This window comes from Rhinoraja longicauda, chromosome 2 (genome assembly GCF_053455715.1).
Source record: "Rhinoraja longicauda isolate Sanriku21f chromosome 2, sRhiLon1.1, whole genome shotgun sequence".
Lineage (NCBI taxonomy): Eukaryota > Metazoa > Chordata > Chondrichthyes > Rajiformes > Arhynchobatidae > Rhinoraja > Rhinoraja longicauda.
Window position 1 is genome coordinate 94,824,690 of NC_135954.1, and position 22,928 is coordinate 94,847,617.

Genomic DNA, 22,928 nt, shown 5'->3' on the forward strand with positions numbered 1-22,928 from the left:
GCTGCAGGGAGGATATGGAAAGAAATTAGTCTGTGAATGGGAGTGGTGGTTACCTGCATTGAGGAATTCAGTGTTGATGTCTTTGGTTTGTAGACTACCCAGGTAGAATATGAGGTACTATTTCTCTAGTTTGAGTTTGGCCTCACTGTGGTAATGGAGGAGACCAAGAAAATTCAGTGTGGGAATGGGGAGGGGAGTTGAAAGGGTTTGCAACTGAGAGGTCAAGACTGACATTGCGGACAGAGCACGGGTCCTTGGAAAAGCTCTTATTCTTATCAGATTTCATAATTCTTAGCTCTTTGTTGTTTCTACATCACCTCCTAGCCTCCATCACTATTTCCACCCCCTCCTGTGCCATTGGGCTCCATCTGCCATCAATCCCTCATCACCCGGATCCACTTATTGCATGCCAGCTCCTGAGTCACCCCTTTCTCTTCCACTCTTAAGACCAGCTATTTCCCCATTCCAAGATCAGGGAATTGAGAGCTATGGAGAATTTGCACAGAAGAGATGAGACCTGAGGCAGTTCAGCCAAGATCATATTGAATAGTGTGGTCGGCTTCAGGGCCAGCTGGTCTACTCCTGTTCCCAATTTCCTGTGCTCCATGATACTGAAAACCAACTTGCATTTCTATCTGTTGAAGGGCCCCCAGATTCAAAATGTTAACTCTTTTTTCCTCAGATGCTGCTGAGTGTTAGCATTTTGTGCTTTGATTTGAGATAAATAATTTGCCTTGACTTCAGATATATAAATTTCTCTGATTTCAGTTTTTTCAATGTATAAATTTATTAGATGAACACTGTCTAACTTGCCATTAAAATTTGTATTTCCTGCATTTATTTCTGTTGTGGCTTAATTATTATGAATTGTTTTGTCCATTTTGAAATTGCTTAAGGTACAAATTAGTGGTAGATGAAGATAAAGCAAAATGATGTTATAATCAATTATTATTTTACCTCTCCATGATGATAACATGGGAATTGAATGTGTGGGTTGAAGAATGTAGCTGGACCAGAGGTCAGGGAACTGATTTAGGGAGCATGAAAGAAAGGGAAAATAAAGAAAGATTATGGGAAAAAAACCAGCATTTGTAGGAGAAATCTAAAGCAATGCAGAAGATTGTTGGTACTGATAAGTGAAGATAGATATTTAGTAAATCATATGATGGATTGTTGTTATTTAATAACCATTGTTATGATGTTTGTACTTGCATGAAGTGTCCTCATCTTTGTTCCAGATATCATCATGAGCTGATTTTTGTTTTGTTATAACTTTTCTCTACTTGTATTGCAGAAAGTTTTTATAAAAGCTCCTATTTTTATCTGTCGCCCAGTGACATTAAAGCTTACACAATGGCCACCTTTTTACTTTGGATTCATTAACAATGAGACTAATATTTATTCCGCCTTAGTTATTCCCAATGCATCTGCAAAAAGCACCAGTATCCCTCTGTTCCGTTTCTGTACGTATCTGTCCGAATGCTTTTCAGGAGTTGTCATTGTATCTGCCTCCGCTTTCTCCTCTGGCAGCTCTTTCCAAAGACTCACCATCCTCGGATCTCCTTTCAGTTTCTCCCTTCTCCAAACCTGTGCCCTCTAGTTCTGAATTTCCCTATCCTGGAAGACTGATTCTGGATATCTTTAGATTATGGCCGCAACGTATTATCATTATGCACTGCTAGAAATAGTGAGCATTGAACTCTCTCAACATTAGCTTATCTAAGTGTTGATATATTCATTTTATTTTTCAATAGTTCATATATTCGAAATAATTCTGGAGTCTTGATAATTAAACAGAAAAAGTGGCAGAGCGGCAAGAAAGACTTAGAGATGCAGGTGCATAGTGAGAGATCTAGGGTGCAGGTACATACTTCTTTGAAAGTTATTACACACAATGGCAGGATAGTGAAGAAAGCATTTGGCATGCTTCATCAGTTAGTATGTTGAGTGCAGGAGTTGGGATGCCATGTTACAGCTGTACATAGTTGGTATAGCTACATTTGGAGGTGCTGTGTATAGTTCTGGCCGCCCTGCTTTAGGGAGGGTCTTTAAATTGGAAAGGGTGCAGGGAAAAATTTGCAAGGATATTATTGGGACTGAATGGATTAAGTTATAAAGGGAGGCTGGTTAGACGAGGACTTTTTTCCCCTAGAGTGTAGCTTTTAGTTTTAAGTTTATGATAAAGGGTGAAGCCTAACCCACAACCCTAAGACACAGCTAAGTGCTCCCAATTGAGGCACTGTGGCAAGGTTTTAGGAGAAAGCAAGGCAGAAATAGTGAAAGAGAACTGGTAATTTTTTTGATTGAGGACGATTTAAAACAATAGATATTAAACTCCACCATATTTATTTCCATAACTGCCAGGCCTGGAAAGAGCAAAAAGGCAGAAACAAGGAACTGCAGATTCTGGTTTACCGAGGAAAGATTCAAAATATTGGAGTAACTCAGTGGAACAGGCAGTGTCCGTGGAGGACATGGATAGGTGATGTTTCTGGTCGGGACCCATCTTCAGACTGATTTGGGGGAGGGAGGGGGGGGGGGGGGGGGGGCAAGTGGTTGGGGCTTATAACCCAACGGTATGAACATTGAATTCTCTAATTTTAGATAACCTCTACAAAACACTCCTCCTCCCCTTTCTCCCCCATAAACTTTCTCCCCCTTAACCACTTCCCCTTTCTTGCCCTCCTGTGAGTCCTGGCTGACCTTGCACCTATCCCTCCCTTCCCCCTACGTTCCTAAACAATTTGCACATCATCCTCAAGTTTCAATATTCCCAACTCTAATCTTTTTGTCTCACATCTTGTGTGTATTCATCTCTGGCCTTTATCCAACCATCTGCCTATGAATCCCTCTTCGCCTGTGTTTACCTATGACCTGCCATGCGTTGTTCTGCCCCTTCACTCTTCTAGCTTTCAGCCCTCTCCCTTCCTTCGCAATTAGTCTGAAAAAGGATTCCTACCCGAAATGTCATATCCATGTTCTCCAGGGATGCTGCCTGGCCCGCTGAGTTACTCCGGCACTTTGTATTTTTCCAAGGGCGAAATCAATTTGGGTATGTTTTGGAGCTGCAGTTTTGTTCTTGAATAAGATAGATGCTGGAAGCCTCCTTAGGAACATGGGAATCAATATAGAAGGAACTTGAGATTTTTAGAAGTTGGTTGTAGAAATGGAAAAAGCCATTCAGCACGAAGAAGAAAATGCAGGACTTTTGTAATCAAAGGAGATAATGAGATTAAAAATAGTAAGCATGAAGGACTATGTCGAGTCATCAAAAGGAGTGCTATTGAAGTCTTTTCAGAGCAACCATTTTTTCAATTGAAGGCATTAGCTCTGCATGTAAAGTTATTACTTTTTTGTTTTGCAGACAGAACCACCTCTCAACACACCAGAGAACCGAGAGTACCTCGCTGAAATCATGTTTGAATCCTTTAATGTCCCAGGACTTTACATTGCAGTCCAGGTAAAAAAAAAGCTTGCAAATAGCAAAGTTTGCATGGGCAGCGGCAATCGCAGTCTGGGGCCAAATTCTTGACGTCAATCTCATCGGGGGAGCAGTGAATTGATTGCGGTCCATATTGCAATTTCTCAAATTTCAATGGTTGGAAGCTGTGGCATTGGCAGTAGCTTGGGAGCAGCTTGCTTGCCAGGTTTCTTGGCTGGATGTAGTGTTTGCATTTGTATGGTGATTGACGAGGAGCCAACAAAGAATTAATAAGTTCTAGAAATAAACCAATATAGTTAACATTAAAAGTGTTTTGCTCCCCCTCTTGACACAGTCCTCTGTGAACTTTGAGAAATAAATGTAAGCCATCAGTTGGGTGGGTTGGGTGGAGGGAGAACACGCAATTAGAACGGTCACAAATGAAGAGGTATATTTTCATTCAAATTTGCCCTTGCACGTTTTAGTCAAATCTGGCTTATACAGATGGGGTGACAGGCTTCTTTCTCTGCTAATTATTATGGGTCAGAAGTTAAGGTTGATAAATCTCGACAGGCCAAATTTGATTTTTGGAGCATACCTCAACCTCACAACCTCAACCTGTCCCGAAATTTAAGGTGCTGGCCTCATTCATCAACGGCAGTGAAATAAGCCTATGAAATCCATTGAATGAGATGGGCCAATAAAATATTCCTATGTATTAATTAGACTTTTCTTTTTGTTTTATTATGAGCCAGACCAAGTGTAACAGAAGGAGCAGCTTTCATATAATTCTTCATCTTGTGAGGATACAATTGAAACACCTATATGGAATATAGTATAAGAAAAAGGCAATACGGGGAGAAAAGATGAGGTACGAGGGTAAACTAACCAATAATATAAAGGAGGATAGCAAAAGTTTTTTTAGGTACGTGAAGAGGAAAAAAATAGTCAAGGCAAATGTGGGTCCCTTGAAGACAGAAGCAGGGGAATTTATTATGGGGAACAAAGAAATGGCAGACGAGTTAAACCGTTACTTTGGATCTGTCTTCACTGAGGAAGATACACACAATCTCCCAAATGTTCTAGGGGCCGGAGAACCTAGGGTGATGGAGGAACTGAAGGAAATCCACATTAGGCAGGAAATGGTTTTGGGTAGACTGATGGGACTGAAGGCTGATAAATCCCCAGGGCCTGATGGTCTGCATCCCAGAGTACTTAAGGAGGTGGCTCTAGAAATAGTGGAAGCATTGGAGATCATTTTTCAATGTTCTATAGATTCAGGATCAGTTCCTGTGGATTGGAGGATAGCAAATGTTATCCCACTTTTTAAGAAAGGAGGGAGAGAGAAAACGGGTAATTATAGACCAGTTAGTCTGACATCAGTGGTGGGGAAGATGCTGGAGTCAATTATAAAAGACGAAATTGCTGAGCATTTGGATAGCAGTAACGGGATCATTCCGAGTCAGCATGGATTTACGAAGGGGAAATCATGCTTGACAAATCTACTGGAATTTTTTGAGGATGTAACTAGGAAAATTGACAAGGGAGAGTCAGTGGATGTGGTGTACCTCGACTTTCAGAAAGCCTTCGACAAGGTCCCACATAGGAGATTAGTGGGCAAAATTAGGGCACATGGTATTGGGGGTAGGGTACTGACATGGATAGAAAATTGGTTGACAGACAGAAAGCAAAGAGTGGGGATAAATGGGTCCCTTTCGGAATGGCAGGCAGTGACCAGTGGGGTACCGCAAGGTTCGGTGCTGGGACCCCAGCTATTTACGATATACATTAATGACTTAGACGAAGGGATTAAAAGTACCATTAGCAAATTTGCAGATGATACTAAGTTGGGGGGTAGTGTGAATTGTGAGGAAGATGCAATAACGCTGCAGGGTGACTTGGACAGGTTGTGTGAGTGGGCGGATACATGGCAGATGCAGTTTAATGTAGGTAAGTGTGAGGTTATTCACTTTGGAAGTAAGAATAGAAAGGCAGATTATTATCTGAATGGTGTCAAGTTAGGAGGAGGGGGAGTTCAACGAGATCTGGGTGTCCTAGTGCATCAGTCAATGAAAGGAAGCATGCAGGTTCAGCAGGCAGTGAAGAAAGCCAATGGAATGTTGGCCTTCGTAACAAGAGGAGTTGAGTATAGGAGCAAAGAGGTCCTTCTACAGTTGTACCGGGCCCTGGTGAGACCGCACCTGGAGTACTGTGTGCAGTTTTGGTCTCCAAATTTGAGGAAGGATATTCTTGCTATGGAGGGCGTGCAGCGTAGGTTCACTAGGTTAATTCCCGGAATGGCGGGACTGTCGTATGTTGAAAGGCTGGAGCGATTGGGCTTGTATACACTGGAATTTAGAAGGATGAGGGGGGATCTTATTGAAACATATAAGATAATTAGGGGATTGGACACATTAGAGGCAGATAACATGTTCCCAATGTTGGGGGAGTCCAGAACAAGGGGCCACAGTTTGAGAATAAGGGGTAGGCCATTTAGAACGGAGATGAGGAAGAACTTTTTCAGTCAGAGGGTGGTGAAGGTGTGGAATTCTCTGCCTCAGAAGGCAGTGGAGGCCAGTTCGTTGGATGCTTTCAAGAGAGAGCTGGATAGAGCTCTTAAGGATAGCGGAGTGAGGGGGTATGGGGAGAAGGCAGGAACGGGGTACTGATTGAGAGTGATCAGCCATGATCGCATTGAATGGCGGTGCTGGCTCGAAGGGCTGAATGGCCTACTCCTGCACCTATTGTCTATTGTCTATTGTCTAACCAATTTTTCTCTTTTGAGTATGATTTGGCCTTGCTCCTGAAATAAGAAATGGCATGGAACAAAGCTGTATGCCCCAATGTGCCTGCTTCCCCATTCATTAGTCTGAATTAACTTTTTCTGCTGATTACCCGCAACACTCACAGAAACATGGAATAAAGGAATGGGAGCAGGTCATATGGCTCTTTGGCCATACTCCTCCACCTCACCAACTTGTTTCTGCCACCTGCCATACCTTTTGCTCCCCTTTCCATTCATAAATATATCTACCTCGAGACAGCACCTCTCCCTCTGATCCCTATCACTAACTGACAGGCCAGGAGAGGCCAACCCCCAGCATCATTGGTAACAGCCGGGTATAATTAGCTGATATTGGTTTGTGAACCTTGTCAGCCTACTCCCTATTAAACCTAGGCATTCCAGCCAGAGGGGAAAGGGTGACAGAAGAAGCAGAAAAGAAAGATGGAGAAAGAAGAAGAGGATGGGAGAGAAAGTGGGGCAGCTCTCTGCTAGCTGTGCTCCCCGGTCGCAAGTTTGAGGAAGACTGAGCCACTGGAACAAACCCGAGACCACCAGCGCCACCACGTTGTCAAGACTAGGTTGCCGGGAAGAAGCCCCAGACAGCCAGAGTCTCTACTGAGGCTAAGACATGAGTGGCCAGGCCAAGCCTGAGATGCCAGCGGCTCTTCATGCCCATGGACAACGAGGGACTGCGCCCACACACAGAGGCAAAGACTGAACCATCAGGATAATCTAGAGACTGCCAGAACTACCTCTTCAAGCGCAAAGCTGAGCCACCAGGATAAAGCTGAGAACGCCAGTGCCTCATCTCGAGGCAAGGGTGAACAGTAGGGAGAAACCTGAGATCGCCATGCCTCCTCTTTCACGACCAGGACTGAACTGCCAGACAAGCCTGAGATCGTCAGACCCAACGCATATGTGCCCTGACGGAGAGGGACAGCGCCCCCATGTGGTCATGGACTTTCTTACCACTATAAATAAATGATATACGTGAATCCACCCTACTGTGAGTGTCGGTGTGGTCATTGCTGAACCTGGCATCATCCCCTATGCCACAACCCAAAAGCATTTCATGACTTGGCTTCCACTGCTTTCTATGTTAGGGAATTCCACAAGATCACCACACTTTGTGTGAATTTTGTTTTGCCCGATTTAAGTTCTAAATAAGTAGGAAAAAAACTGCAGATGCTGGTTTAAATCGAAGGTAGACACAAATTGCTGGAGTAACTCAGCGGGTCAGGCAGCATCTCAGGAGAGAAGGAATGGGTGACGTTTCGGGTCGAGACCCTTCTTCTGCAGAAGGGTCTCGACCCGAAACGTCACCCATTCCTTCTCTCCTGTGATGCTGCCTGACCCGCTGAGTTACCCCAGCATTTTGTGTCTACCTTCGTTTTAAGTTCTAAATAATATGCCTGTATACTGGGATCCTTGGCTCTGGACTCTCCACTTGTTTTGAACATCCTACCTGTATCTAATCTGTCAAATCCCATTATAATTTTGGTTTCACCAAGATCCCCTCTCACTCTTCTATTTTCGAGTGAATATAGGTCTACCTGACCAAATCCCTCATACATCCTGGTTGCCATTTCCAGAATCAATCTAGTTAAGTTTCTGTCAAACTTTCTCCACAGTAAAGATATCTTTCCTCGGACAAGGTGACCAAACCTACACACACGACTCCAGATGGGTCTCACCAAGGTCCTGTCCACTCAAATGTACCTGTAAAGAAGACCAACATACCATTTATTTCCTAAGTGCTGCATCTGGCGGCTTGCTTTGAGAGATTTAGGGGATTATTTGGGAACACCTTTGTGAGGACAATATGTTGAATAGTTCTGCTATTTCTTTGTTCCCCATTATAATTCTTACTCCACTCTCCCTCATTCCTAATCGTAGGTTACCTATGTTTCTCTACACTAAACTTTTTTTCTTCCCAATTAAGGATGAGGTTTTTTATAGTTTTAAGCTCTCTTTTAAACTAAGTCACATAATCTATCTTTCCCCACTTAATCATTCATTTTATTCTATGCTCAATTCTTATCTGGTCTCAAACCTCAACCCTGCTGTTTTCTCTGGTAATTTCACATGCTTTCTCTTTGAACTGTGCTGCTGCTGCTGCAAGTAAGAATTTCATTGTTCAAATTTTGGTACATATGACAATTTAGAACTCTTGACTCTTGAATTCAATACAATTTCTAATCTCTTTCATTAGGTCTTATTGAACCTATTTCCTGTCTTACTTAGTTATCATTTTTTAAATATTGACCATTGCTTGTCCAATTTATGACTCATATTTTCTTTTTTTTTCAGATACATGGGCCCTGGTTTCTGCTTATATTTCTTCACTATCTAAATATATCACATTGTGATCACTCATATTTTCAGGCCAAAGTACAGCAAGAATGCTAATTATTTTTTTCTCAATGCACAATGCATCTCAAGCGTCATTTTCTCTCATCTATTGATTAAAAAAACCTATCATGTACACATTTCAGGAATATTGTGCCTGCATTATTATTATGAATTTGCTTTGACCATTCTGTACGCAGATTAAATTCAACGTTGATCATCTTATTGTAAGGTAATCAGTGTCGCCTGCAGTAAGGTTACCAGTTGTAACCTTATTGCGGACATCTCCGATTTCGTGTTCATTTCAATTTCCTACATAACAATAGAAGACGAATACCGTATGGTGTGCTCCTCTTACTCGGTTCCACGTGATGACTTTCTTAGCTAATGCCCATGCTCACCATTGCAATGATTTTTATCTTTACTAACAACGTTAGCTTTTTATTCTTTTTGGATGTCCTTCCTGAGTTTTGGATATGTCTCGATGATTAGTTTGCATCCTTGGTCACCCTGCAGCCATGTTTCTGTAATAATTATAATATATTTTTCCTTTTTTATCTACCTGTGCTGTTAATTCATTGAATTTATTGCAAATGCTCCATGGGCAAAAAAACAATATCTGGAGAAACTCATTGAGTCAGGCAGCATCTGTGGGGCAGGGTCGGGATCCTTCTTTGGACTGGTGGAGTAGAGAGCAGATGCATTATGGATCAAGATACAATGCCTTTAAACTTGATTTTTAAATTAATTGTTGAATATCTAACTATTTTTATTCCACCCCTCCTTGTTCTCTCCACCTTCTACTTTATTTTACTTTTTTGTTAGGCTTTTATTTTTCTCTTTTACCTTATTGTAAATGTGCAGCACATTTACAATTTGGAAAGCATAGTTTTGCTAACCTACAAAAAAAGGGGGGATATTGTGTGTATTAAAATAGTGTAAATTCCATTGGATATACAACAATGTGTAATCTTATAGGGTTCATTTTAAATTGCAGGCTGTGCTAGCGTTAGCCGCATCCTGGACCTCAAGGCAGGTGGGAGAACGCACACTAACGGGCATAGTGGTCGACAGTGGTGATGGAGTGACTCATTGTATTCCAGTGGTGAGTATACTAGTTGAATGCACCCAAATATTTATCACACCTCTAAAAGGATAAAGATTTGGTTCGGTTAAAAAATCTAAACTGATTTTGGTAATACTTGTAACACGTAATTAATTAATTATTTAGCCCAAATCATTCTGGGGATAACTGGTAGTTCTATATGGAACTATTGGTATTCAGGCATTTAAACTGAAATCAATTCTACGCTTGCATGCACATGAACCTAGGATTAACTGACAGATATTTGGGGTCGGGTGGGTGATGAATCCATCACTATGCTTTGGCGTTGAGTCAATCTGAAGTTTAACAGCAAGGCCTAATCTTGCTGAAGCATTGTTATTGGCTTTGATTATTGTTGTCAGGTGTACTGAGATACAGTGAAAAGCTTTGTTTGCACGCTATCCAGTCAAATTATACGATACATGAGTACAAACAAGCCATACACAAGTACAACAGATAGTGCAAAGGGAAAAATGCCAGAGTGCGGAATATCTCTCGTACAACGTTACAGCTAAAGATAAATTGCAGATAGAAAAAAGTATGAGGGGTTCAATGAGGTAGGTTGGGAGATCGAGACTACAGCCTTAGCTTATGAAAGGACCCATCTGTAGTCTGCTACCAGCGGGGAAGAAGCTGTCCTGAATCTGGGGGTACTTGCCCCAAAGCTTTTGAATTGACACAGGATAGAACCTGGCACTCCTTTGATTTCATCGGGGGTTGCAGTCCTGCAGATAAGCAATTTTGTTTTGCTTTAGTGTTTTAACAATTTTGGTATTGGTTTATTATTGTCACGTGTACCGAGATACAGTGAGAACGTTTGTTTTGCGTGCTGTCCAGGTAAAAAACGTCACCCATTCCTTCTCTCCAGAGATGCTGCCTGTCCCGCTGAGTGACTCCAGCTTTTTGTGTCCATCTTCAGTTTAAACCAGCATCTGCAGTTCCTCCCTACACAATGCAGAATATACTGTTACCAGTGCAGAGGAAGTGTAGATAGAAAGAAGCATTGAGGCTAGAGCCACAATAAGGTAAATTAGGGTCTCGGAATATATCCTTAGCTTATAAGAGGTCTGTTCAAGAGTCAATGTTCAATGGTAAAGAAGTGTCCTTGAACCTGGTTGTATGTGCTTTCAAGCTTGTGTACCTTCTACCCCTATGGTAGAGAGGAGAAGAAGAAATGACTGTGGTGTGAGTGGTCCTTGATTACGTTGGCTGCTTTCCAGAGGCGGCAAGAAGTGTAGATAACGTTAGTGAAGGGGGAGGCTGGTTTGCACAATGGACTGGACTACATCCACAACTCTCTGCAATTTCCACCATCTATAAGGCACAAGTTAGGAGCATGATGGAATACGTTCTGCTTGCCCAGATAAGTTCAGCCCAAATAATATTCAAGAATTTGGACACCATCTCCAGGACAAAGCAGCCCACTTGAATGCTATCCAATCCATCACCCTAAAGATCCATTTATAGTTTAGAGATACAGTGCGGAAACAGGCCCTTCAGTCCACCGAGTCTACGCCGACCAGCACATTAACACTATCATACACACACTAGGGACAATTTTTACATTTACCAAGCCAATTTACCTATATACCTGTACGTCTTTGGAGAGTGAGAGGAAACCGAAGATCTCGGGGAATACCCACATGCGGCGAATGTACAAACTCCGTACAGACAGCGCCCGTAGTTGGGATTGAACTCGGGTTGCTCGGGATTGAACTGCAAGTGCTGTAAGGCAGCAACTCTACCGCTGCGCTAACAGGCGCCGCTCATTCCTTCCTCCAAGTGTATCATCAACAAAATGAGATGATGTCATCAACATAGGGTACTCTAACATGGAGGATAACCTACGATGTTGGTGATCCCTTGCACTCAATATCCTGGTCCATGTCAATGGTAGTGCGGGTGGCGCAAAACCCAAAAAGGACCAGGGAAATGAGTATCAAGGAATATCGCCAGCTGTAGGTTCTCCAGGCCATACACCATCCTAACTTGAAAATATAGAAACATATAGAGAAACAATACAGAAACAGGCCCTTTGGCCCACTGAGCCCATGCTTACCATCAAGCATCCATTTTTACACTCTTCCAACCCAAATCCATTTTATTCTCGTATTGCCATCAGCTCCCTCCAGGATCAACCACTCAACCACAGACTAGAGGCAATTTAGAGAAGCTATTTAACCTACTGATCTACACGTTTGTGGGAAGAAACCAGAACACCCTGAGTAAAATTGGGCAGTTATGGTGAGATCATGCAAATGCCATAGAAATGGCACCAGATGTCAGCATTGAACCTGGGCCACTGGAGCCCTGAGGCAGCATTTCTGCTGTGTCTGTGCCGCAGTGCTACAAATATCATAATTTATTCAGTATCACCAGGTATATATCTGGAACTCCCTCCCCTCTAGCATTGAGTGAATAATCTCACAAGGACTATGATTGTGCAAGGTAGCATTTCATCAGTAGTATCTCAAGGACCATTGAAGAAAAGCAATAAATCTGAGCTTTGTTAGTAAAGTTTACATCCTGAAAAATGAGTCAATAAAATGGGATCTTATCATTTGTATTCCTACTTGCACCAAGGATTATTAATATTCTTCCTGCTTGCAGCAAACGGAAGTGGATTTTTCCTCCAGAGTGCAAATTAAAATATCAATCCATACCATTGCAATGCAAAATGATGATGCAGCCTGAGACATGCATTTCTTTAATGAATGTTTGCACTTTGGGAAATCAACTTGTAGATGCATTGCAATCTTGCTTTTGAAGTGACGCCCTTCTGCTGCTTCTGAAAAGAAACAACTTTTCTGGTGAAGGTTGTTTCTTTGGGGCTTGTAAGATAATGGAGAGAATTTCAGGACTCCGATTGGGAAGATTTATGAGAGAGTAATGAATATTTTGAACTGCTTTTCCAGCAGGATGCTGAAGATGAAAATCTTGGAATTATTTTTTTATTCTTTTATTCATTAAATTATAGGGTATGGGTGTCAAAGCCAGCTTTAATTCAATGCCCCAATTGCACTCAAAATTGTTAGAAAAGTGTGTTGAACTGCAACATTCCTTGAGGTGAAATGCCCTGCTAAATAGAGATTCCAGGTTTTTTTTAAAATTCCAGTGACAATAAAGGATCAACGGCATATTTCCAAGTCAAGATACTGTGTGGAGGAAGGATTTCATATTTCGCTTGGGCACCTTACAACCCAGCAGTGTGAATATTGATTTCTCTAACATCAAGTAACCTTTACTTCCCCTCTCTGTCCCTCCCCTACCCTAGTTCACCGGCTAGTTTCACTGTCCTGATTGATTTTACTGTTTGTATGCCTCGTTGTGACCTTCATCTCAGCCAACAATGAACCATTCTACATTTCCTTGATCTGTCGTTTTTACACCTCACCCTTCCATATCTCTAGTTTTCATCTCCCCTGACTCAGTCTGAAGAGGGGTATCGACCCAAAACGTCAGCCATTCCTTCTCTCCAGAGATGTAGTCTCCCACTGAGTTACTCCAGCATTTTGTGTCTATCTTTGAGTTACTAGAGCATTTTGTGTCTATCTACAAGATACTGTGTGTTCCTTGCAGGGGAATTTGCATTTTTACATTTTTAGTGTCTGCTATCCTCATCCACAGTTATCTGGATGTAGGAGTGCTATTGGAGAGGTCTTTGGAAATGGTGGACGCAGTGTTAAATGAAGTTAGTGACCAGGAGAGATGAACTGGCATCTTTGTGCTCAATTATCTGGTCTCCATGGATACCTTTTTGTAAAAGGTAAAAGGAATAGAGGAAAATGTAAAATGTTGCAGAATGAGTGCTAAATGTGAGAAAACTGCCAAGTTTATAGAACTGTTGCATGATTGGTAAGTAATTATGGGTGATGGGAAGTGGTGTTAGATGAGAGCTAATGATGTATAATTGGAAACTAAATGTAAAAGGTCAGTAAAGATAAAGCATTCATTCACAGGACAGAGCGTGCTGGAAAGCTATTTTAAAGTATTTACTGGTGAGTGGAACACTCCTGCACACATACATTTATCCTCGCTTCAGAAAGCACTTAGTTTAATTACAGGAAATAAAATGCCAAAAGGAATAAAATGTCCCTTTTAGTTGTAGGAAAGTTAGTTATTTGGTGGGTAGAGCAGCGGGCCAGATTGAATCTAATGCAGCATTTAGGGCGAACAAATCACTGCAAATCAAATCACTGGGTCCATTGGGAGGGGGCAGGGACTGCTGCTACCGCAAAGATGGAGCATAATGATACGATATCTTCCAACCTTTCCAAAGCTCTACCTGGAAAAGAACAAAGCAGGATAAAAATGTCACAGTTCTGTTATTGCAGGTGCACTTTAGCATGGTAGAAAGAAAGTGGCACGTGGCACGTGGCCCAAAAGAAAATTTTAGGGTCTGCAAGTCCTGTACTGAGCCCCACTTATCTTTTACTAAGCGAGACATGGGATGAAAATGAAGCTGGTCTATTGATGAAATCAATACGGACAAGTAATGAAAATAAAAGAAGTTGCTCTATTGCAGGAGTTCGAACGTGAGCAGGAAAGTGACCCTTGGTGAAATCCACTGCTGTCAACTTTTATCTTTGGAGGAAGGTCAATGAACCTCTGACTCTCCCCCTTTCCTTTGGACAAGTAGATCCAGTGACATTTGCCTTTAGATTATCTATATACTAAAACTCTCGTTTGTTATCTTGTTTGTGACTGAACCTCAGCCAAAACGGTACACGATAGCACGACAATTTTAGGCCCACCTTACTCACCATTGTCACTTTAGTGATAATGCAAGTAGTTTTATTGAAATCGGTGTTATATTTTTTGTTATTCACATTTTAAAGTTTAAAAGGAGGGGGAGGGGGAGGGGAAGAGGGAGGGGGAGTGGGGGAGAAGGGGAGAAGGGAGAGGAGAGGGGAGGGGGGGTTGAGGAGAGGGGGGAGGCGTGGGGAGGACAGGGTGCTGCACCAATGCAGGAGTGGTTTGGGCCCAACGGGTCCACTTTGTCTAGTTGCATCTAAAATGCATCAAAACAGTTTGCCATGTTCAAGCAGAAAATACAATGGCAGTCTGTACAAGAAACCAAGTGCATTTCCAATAAACTATATTTCAATAAATATATATAAAACTATGCAGGGTGATGTCTAAACCTGACATAAATCTAGGGAGGAGGATAACTGCAACTGGCAGAGATTGACCTTCATATCCTTGAGTTACTGTAGAATATGATGTCAGTTTTTCCTTCTCTCCAGAGATGCTGCCTACCCCACTGAGTTCCTCCAGCTTTTTGTGTCTTATCTTCAGTTTAAACCAGCATCTGCAGTTCCTTCCTACACAAAACATTGGTTAGGCTGCACTTGGAGTATTGTTGCAGTACAGTTCTGGTCGCTATAGTACAGGAAGGATGTGGTAGGATTAGAAGAGTGCAGAAGAGATTCACCAGGACATTGTGTGGAATGAAGGGCTTTATTTCTCAGGAAAGATGAAATAGGCTGGGTTTATTTTCACCGGTGCGCAGGATTCTGAGGGGTGACTTTGCAGAGGTTTGTAAAGATTGGTAAGTATAGATTGGGTCAGTGGATTACTTTTCCATAGGTGGAGGAATCTAAAATTAGAAGAGAACATGTTTAAAGCTTGGAGGGCATAGCTTAAAGATGATAGACAATAGACAATAGGTGCAGTATAGTAGGCAATTCGGCCCTTCGAGCCAGCACCACCATTCAATGTGATCATGGCTAATCATTCACAATCAGTACCCTGTTCTTGCCTTCTCCCCATACCCCCTGACTCCGCTATCTTTAAGAGCTTTATCTAGCAGTCCCTTGAAAGCTTCCAGAGAATTGGCCTCCACTGCCTTCTGAGGCAGAGAATTCCACAGATTTACAACTCTCTGACTGAAAAAGGTTTTCCTCATCTCCGTTCTAAATGGCCCCTGTTTCTGGACTTCCCCCAACATTGGGAACATGTTTCCTGCCTCTAATGTGTCCAATCCCTTAATAATCATATGTTTCAATAAGATCCCCTCTCATCCTTCTAAATTCCAGCGTATCCAAGCCTAGTCACTCCAGTCTTTCAACATACGACAGTCCCGCCATTCTGGGAATTAACCTAGTGAGCCTATGCTGCACGCCCTCAGTAGCATGAAGATCTGAAGGATATGTTTCTCGCACGGAACTTGGCGGTTATTTCGAGGGAGCTGCCAGGGCAGATGGGAGAGGCCTATACCATTACAATGTTGGTAAAAACATTTGGACTGATATTTGGATAGGAAAGGAGTAGAGCTATACAGCTCTAATGCAGGAAATTGGGGTCAATGTAGATAGACATCGTGGCCAGAATGGATTTGGTGGACCGCAGGGCCTATTGCTATGCTGTACCGCCAAATCCTCCACCCTATATCATCAAAATTCATAACTCATATAAAAGTAGAGGACATGAACGTTGAGAATTTTAAACTATCATTCGAGGTTAGTAAAACTAAACATGTTTTTGGGAGAATTCAAAATTCAATGCAGACCACTTAATTTTGAAACTTTAAAAATAGTAGCACAAATTCTGCTGCTTACTTTCCGACGGTTCATGACCACTATGCTTGAACATTGCAGTTATGTTGGGAATGAGCTTGCGGTCAGATGTCAGTGAATCTGACCTACCTACCTGGCTGCTGTACTCTGGACAGAGTCTGCGGGTGGGGCCACTTGTGTTGAGATGAAGATTGCTTTCTGTTTGCCCACTCAGCTCTGTGTCAAAGGATGGATGACTTAAGAAGCATTGCCCCACTCCACTTAGTAAAGTCACTGATCTTGACTGACAAGGTCAGTGGTTCAATTTTCTTTAGAGTCATAGAGTGATACAGTGTGGAAACGGGCCGTTCGGCCCAACTCGCCAACACTGTCCCAGCTACACTAGTCCCCTTGCCTGCGCTTGGTCCACAACCCTCCAAACCTGTCCGATTCATGTACCTGTCTGTTTCTTAAACGATGGGATAATCCCAGCCTCAACTACCTCCTCTGGCAGCTTGTTCTATATACCCACCGCCCTTTATTTTACTTAATGTTTTTTGTTTTTCGCAAAGCCGTCTGGAGTGCCAAGAGGGATTTCCAGACCAAGCTAGAGTTCAAGGGCAACCACAAATGTCGTTTGTGGCAAGGCTCGCATGCTATAACGGCCTCAAAATGAAGCCAGTCACTATCGTTGGCGACACATCCTTCATATGTGCCCATTAACTACCCTTTGTCATTAACCTACATTGGGGTGTAAGTTACGGTACAGTGGCGCAGGGTTAGAGTTTCCGCCTTACAACGCCAGAGACCCAGGTTTGATCCTGACTATGGGTGCTGTCTGCACGGAGTTTTACGTTCTCCCTGTGACCGCGTGGGGTTTGTCCAGGTGCTCTGGTTTCCCCTCACATTCCAAAGGCATGCAGGTTTGTAGGTTGATTGGCTTCTGTAAATTGTCCCTAATGTGTAGGATAGAGCTAGTGGTCGGTGTGGACTCAGAGGGCTGAAGGGCCCGTTTCCACGCCGTATCCCTAAACTAAACCAAACTTAGAGCAGCTCATTAACTCACCAGCATGTCTTTGAGATGTGGGAGTAATCAGGAGCATCTGGTTCTCACAGAGAGAACGTGCAAACTCTGCACTGGTTTTAATCCTTTTGGGCTATTTTTAAATGTCTACTTATCAAAGCAGTTCAAAAGTTTTTGATAGCAGCATACTAAAGTGTGCACCTTTAATTATGTTACTGCTCAACAATGATCTAATTAAATGTTTGTGCAAGCTCAAGGGGATGAATCGTCTGCTTCCATGTTCCTTTCAAGTTTTGGCCCTCAAGTCAGAAATACCTCCAGTATTGTGATGTGAATAATGGACAAATTGCACTGTATGATTCATGAAGCATATTGAAGGGCAAGTTTGACACCGATAGCTGTAAGTTCTTATTCTTAAATGCTGACCATCCTTGAAAAAAATTGCAAAATTATAGTGCATGTTTAACTTGATATAAGTACCTCAAATCTCACATTGCATGGGATTGCACCAGGGGGCGCTGTTCTTCCTTTAATGGCATTATTTCTTAGAAAGATTGAGTCACAATGATTACTTTGTTTTAAACCATTTTTCATTGATTATAACGTAAAACGTTTTGCCCTTTGATTTATTAGCAACCTGGAATTCTAATGAAATCTATTCAATAGAGATGTGCACTTTACGTGGTAATACGATAAACCTTGTATTTTAAACAAAATTAACAATGGTTTTTGTGTCTTCAGAAATGTTTAGGTTATTTAGATTCTGCAGCAAGTGTGTTTTATTTCCCCCACATCATTCAAAGTTGGCTCATACTATGAAGATGTTTTTCGGATAGATGTTGATATGTTTCCACTGGTGGTAAAATCTCAAACAGTTACAAGATTAGGGGTCTCTGAAGAAGGGTCTCGACCCGAAACGTCACCCATTCCTTCTCTCCCGAGATGCTGCCTGACCTGCTGAGTTACTCCAGCATTTTGTGAATACAAGATTAGGGGTCTCTGTATCTCTCTTGTTATGACCCCAGGTAACAATGGGCCATTATCGGCTCCACCCTTCCTTGGTCATCTGAAGCCAGCTCAGCCTTTTCCGACCTCCATTTCCCCCCCTCTACATCCATTCTGAACAAAGGTTCCGACCCGAAATGGCACCCATCCTTTTTCTCCAGAGGTGCTGTCTGGCCCTCCAGCACTTTCTGTCTATCTTCGGTATAAACCAGCATCTACAGTTCCTTCCTACACAAGATTAGGGGGTTGGTCATTTAAAACTAAGGTGCATAGGAATTTCTCACTGAGAGTGGTGGATCTTTGTAATTCTCAACCCTGCCGGTTGTGGTGACTAGATCATCGGGATATTTAAAGAGGAAGTAGATAAATTCTTGAAATTGAGGCCTATGGTGAATTGGCACAGAAGAGGAGATGAATCCTGGAGCATATTGAATGGTAGGGCAACTTGAAACAGACTGCTCTATTATTTTCGTGTATTGTTTTTTATCTGCTAATCTGACTTGAATTGAAGTTCTGCTAATGTAGGAGAGAAGGGGATCCCTCTCAACTCTAACCTCCAATTGATTGTCTCAATCTCACCAGTAATTAATGGTCCAGATCATGCTTAATCTGGCCTGCTTTCCCACCTGAGCTATTGCCACAGTTGATCAGTTGAGGCATTCGACAAGTTTCCGCATGGGAGGAACATGGGCATACACAGTGAATAGTAGGGCTTTTGGGGATCTAGGAGTGCAGATACATAGTTCATTAAAAGTGGTATCATAGGTAGATAGATCATAAAAGGTTTTGGCACATTGGCCATCAGTCAGAGTATTGAGTATAGAGGTTGAGAGGTCATGTTGCAGTTATATAAAATGTTGGTGAGGCCACATTTAGAGTATTGTGTTTAGTTCTGGGCGCCATGTTATAGGAAATATGTTGTCAGCTGGAAGGGGTATGGAGAAGATTAATGAGGATGTTGCCAGGACTCGAGGACCTGAGCTACAGGGAGAGGTTAAGCAGGCTAGGACTCTATTCCTTGGAGTGCAGGAGGATATGGGGTGATCTTATAGAGGTGTACAAAATCATGAGAGGGATAGATCGGGTAGACGCACGGAGTCTCTTGCCCAGAGCAGGGCAATGATGAACTAGAGGACCTAGGTTTAAGGTGAGGGGGGAAAGATTTAATAGGAACCTGGGTTTTACATTTTTCACACAAAGGGTGGTTGGTGTATGGAACGAGTTGCGGTAGTTGAGGCAGGTACTATGGGACATGTTGGTCGGTGTGGGCAAGTTGAGCCAAAGGGTCTGTTTCACGCTGTATGACTCTATGACTCTATTTCGTAAACTGACAGGTATAACTGCTGTCCAGACCTTGGCGCTGTGCCTGGTGTTTTATGTTTGTGCAGTGGATGCTCAGGACCTGCTCCCAGCCCTAACGCAACCCCTTGAACTCATTTTAAATATTTCCCACAGTGAGAGTCATTTAAAAATGTTCAAGATTTAAATATTTAAAAAATAATGAATAAATAAATATGTAAGAAATTAATTTGATTACATTTAAGTAACTTGGGGCGGCACTGTGATGCAGCAATTGAGTTGATGTCCTACAGCGCCCGAGACCCGGTTCGATTCTGACTACGGGTGCTGTCAGTCTGGAGTTTGTACGTTCTTCTTGTGACTGCATGATTTTCTCCGGGTGCTCCGATTTCTTCCCACGTTATAAAGACATGCAGGTTTATAAGTTAATTGGCTTTTCCATAGTGTGTAGGATAGCACTAGTGTACAGGGAGCGCTGGTTGGCGCGGACTTCGTGGACCAAAGGGGCTGTTTCCATGCTGAATCTCTAAACTAAGCTAACACAAAAAAACACTCGTTTTTCATTCAAGGTCAATAACCTGATTCAGATGAATGGAACCATGCCTCTATTCATGTCATGGTTGGCATAAGGCTGAGTGGTCAGATGTGAAGTGCATCCAGGCCCTTGGTTCAGCGTGACTGACTCTCATGGCAGTTTTCTGCACAGTTGCCAACTCGTGAACAGCACCATCCATCGTAACCTTTTTTGCTTTGGCCTTCTTTCTTTCTCTTTCTCTCTTCCACCCTCCTTTTTTTAAACTTTACTACAAATGCACCACCACATTTTACCAGGATGGACAACATTATTTTCTGTTCCCTTTATTTTTTGTAAACGGTCCCCATTCATGGAGACACAAGAGGCTGCGGATGCTGGCATCTTGAGAAGAAAGCAAAGTGCTGGAGGAACCTAGCAGGTTTGGCAGCATCTGCAGAGAGAATAAATAGATGTCATATTGGGTTGGAACCCATCTTCAAACTGCCCATTCCCTCCATAGATGCAACCTGACAAGCTGAGCTCCTCCAGCACTTTGTTTTCTATATCCCCATTCACCATGTTTAAAAAAAAAAATGGTTCGAGGACAAATTGATTTGTAAGCTTTTCTTATTTTAATAAAGGAAACTGTATTGTTAATTGAAAAGGATTTTGCAAATGTTTAGAATGTAGAGCACAAGAGATTCTAAACAGGAGGAATTAGTAGTCTTAAGGAAATATTGTAAATATATGGAATAAAAATAGAAAATGCTGGATACGCTCATTAAAACAAGCAACAACTGCGGGGAGAAGCAGATTGAATGTTTCAGATTGAAGACCCTTCTGGATCGGAGGGAAAAAAAGAAAAGACACGATCATTTCAAGCTTCAGAGAGGGTGGGTGAGGGGTAGATACGACAATGGGACCATCTCTGGTAGAGTGGAGCTAGATATACCAAAGTGACGTTGTTGAAGCCTTCTGGTACCGATCAGTTCGTTCAATGGATCAAAACTCTCCAGCATGGAACTCTGAACTGTTGGTTGTTGAATTGATTGGCTCTTTACATCAGTCATTCCCAAGGCACTGAGTCATAGGAACATATAGCGTGGAAACAGGCCCTTTGGCCCAAATTGCCCACACCGACCAACATGTCCCATCTACACTAGTCCCACGTGCCTGCGGTTAGCCCATATCCCTCTACACCTGTCCTATCAATGTACCTGTCTAAAAATTTCTTAAACGTTGCATAGGGATCTTGTATATTTCCCATACTCATATCTCCACCTGCAGGCATTAATCTTAAAACCCATGAAACAATATTGCAATATTAAAGTTCTAGATTTTAGTATCATGTTATTTTTAGGAGTACTAAAGTGTATATTTCCCTGTTGTTTGACAAGGGCAAATGAGTCATCTGCTGGTTTGGTACATTGATATGTGCTAATGAGATGTAGTTCTAGCATTGCTTTTTTCATTTGAAAGCAATTTCTCTGATGTTCTTTATATTTTTCTTCCCTTTCTCCCCTCTCCCCTCAAATCACCAAAGGCTGAAGGTTATGTCATTGGAAGTTGTATTAAACACATCCCTGTTGCAGGTCGAGATATCACCTTCTTCATTCAACAGCTCTTGAGGGAAAGGGAAATAGGAATACCACCTGAACAATCCCTGGAGACTGCCAAGGCCATCAAGGTAGGAATCCAGAACAAAAATCCTTTTTTATGTTGTTGTCATTGGGAACATCATCTGTACCGCACTTCTAGACACTTGACACTGTCTGCTAACGTGGGATTTTGCCCCTAGTGTGTAGGAAGTGGTATTACATAGAATTAGTATGAATGGGAGATCAATAGTCGCTGTGGACTTGGTGGGTCGAAGGGCCTGTTTCCATGCTGTATCTTTAAACTAAACTAAACTATGTTCAACCTAATATACTAATTGCTGCTCGTGATGTGCTCTTTAAATTGGAGGGACAGTAACAGATTGACTGATTGCTGTGCCAATTACCTCTATTCAGTCAACTGAAACATGATACTGAACTGACTGCGGTTTGCCCTGTAAATTTGCTGGTATACTCACACTCTGTCCTTTTAAACCTCCTACTCTGCTGTGTGCTCAACGCCAGCTGGAAGGAGGATCACATCATCCATAGACAAGAAATATTGCAGCTTTCTAATCTCAACTTTAGATAATAGCCTCTGCTCCCATAACGTCAAATTCACTCTTTGCATTTTCTCTACTGCCATACTCGTGTCTTGTCTTTTTATTCGTATGATCACCCCTGCACCCTATCGCATACCTTTTTGTTTGTGCAGTTTGTTCTTTGCTCATTCTCTGCAACCTTTTTATCTTTGGGTTACATTTATTGATGTTACATTTCTAGGTACTTCCATTTGTGGGCAAGATGCAAGTAACTGCAAATATTGGAATCTTTCGCAAAACACAAAGTCCGGAGTAACTCAGCATCTATGGAGGACATGGACAGACGACATTTCAGATTGGAGAAGGATCCGGATCTGAAATGTCGTCTATCCATTTTCTCTGCAGATGTTGCCTGACAAGTTGAGTTACCCCAGCATTTTGTGTTTTGCTCCAGTTGTGGATGTATTGACTGGAAACATCTATTTTTCTCTTTTCAGATGTGATCAGACTGTTGTGTGCCACAGAACTTTCTGATATTAGGACATAATTTTATTTTCTAACTTGCAGACACTTCCTTATTTACTTACTTATGTTGACACAGAAGGAAGCCATTCAGCCCATTGAGGGAATGCTAGCTCAAAGCAGAGACCCCATTTGTCCCCAAATTTGCCTGGAGTGGATGCAAAAGTGGGATAACATAGAATTAGTGTGAACAGGTGATCGATGGTCAGCGTGGACTCAGTGGGCTGAAGGGTCTGTTTCCATGCTCTATCTTTTAATAAATTCAATCAA

At 42.2% G+C, this 22,928-nt stretch overlaps 1 protein-coding gene across 3 annotated transcripts in view; it reads left to right on the forward strand.

The window, feature by feature from the left end:
• Positions 1-22,928, forward strand: part of actr3b (actin related protein 3B) — a 107,376-nt gene that overhangs the window by 28,398 nt on the left and 56,050 nt on the right. For all 3 annotated transcript variants that reach the window (XM_078429344.1, XM_078429334.1, XM_078429353.1), the window contains 3 exons: positions 3,365-3,460; positions 9,553-9,660; positions 21,543-21,686. In XM_078429344.1, coding sequence (XP_078285470.1) covers positions 3,365-3,460; positions 9,553-9,660; positions 21,543-21,686 — 348 coding nt within the window. The remainder of the gene's footprint in view (positions 1-3,364; positions 3,461-9,552; positions 9,661-21,542; positions 21,687-22,928) is intronic.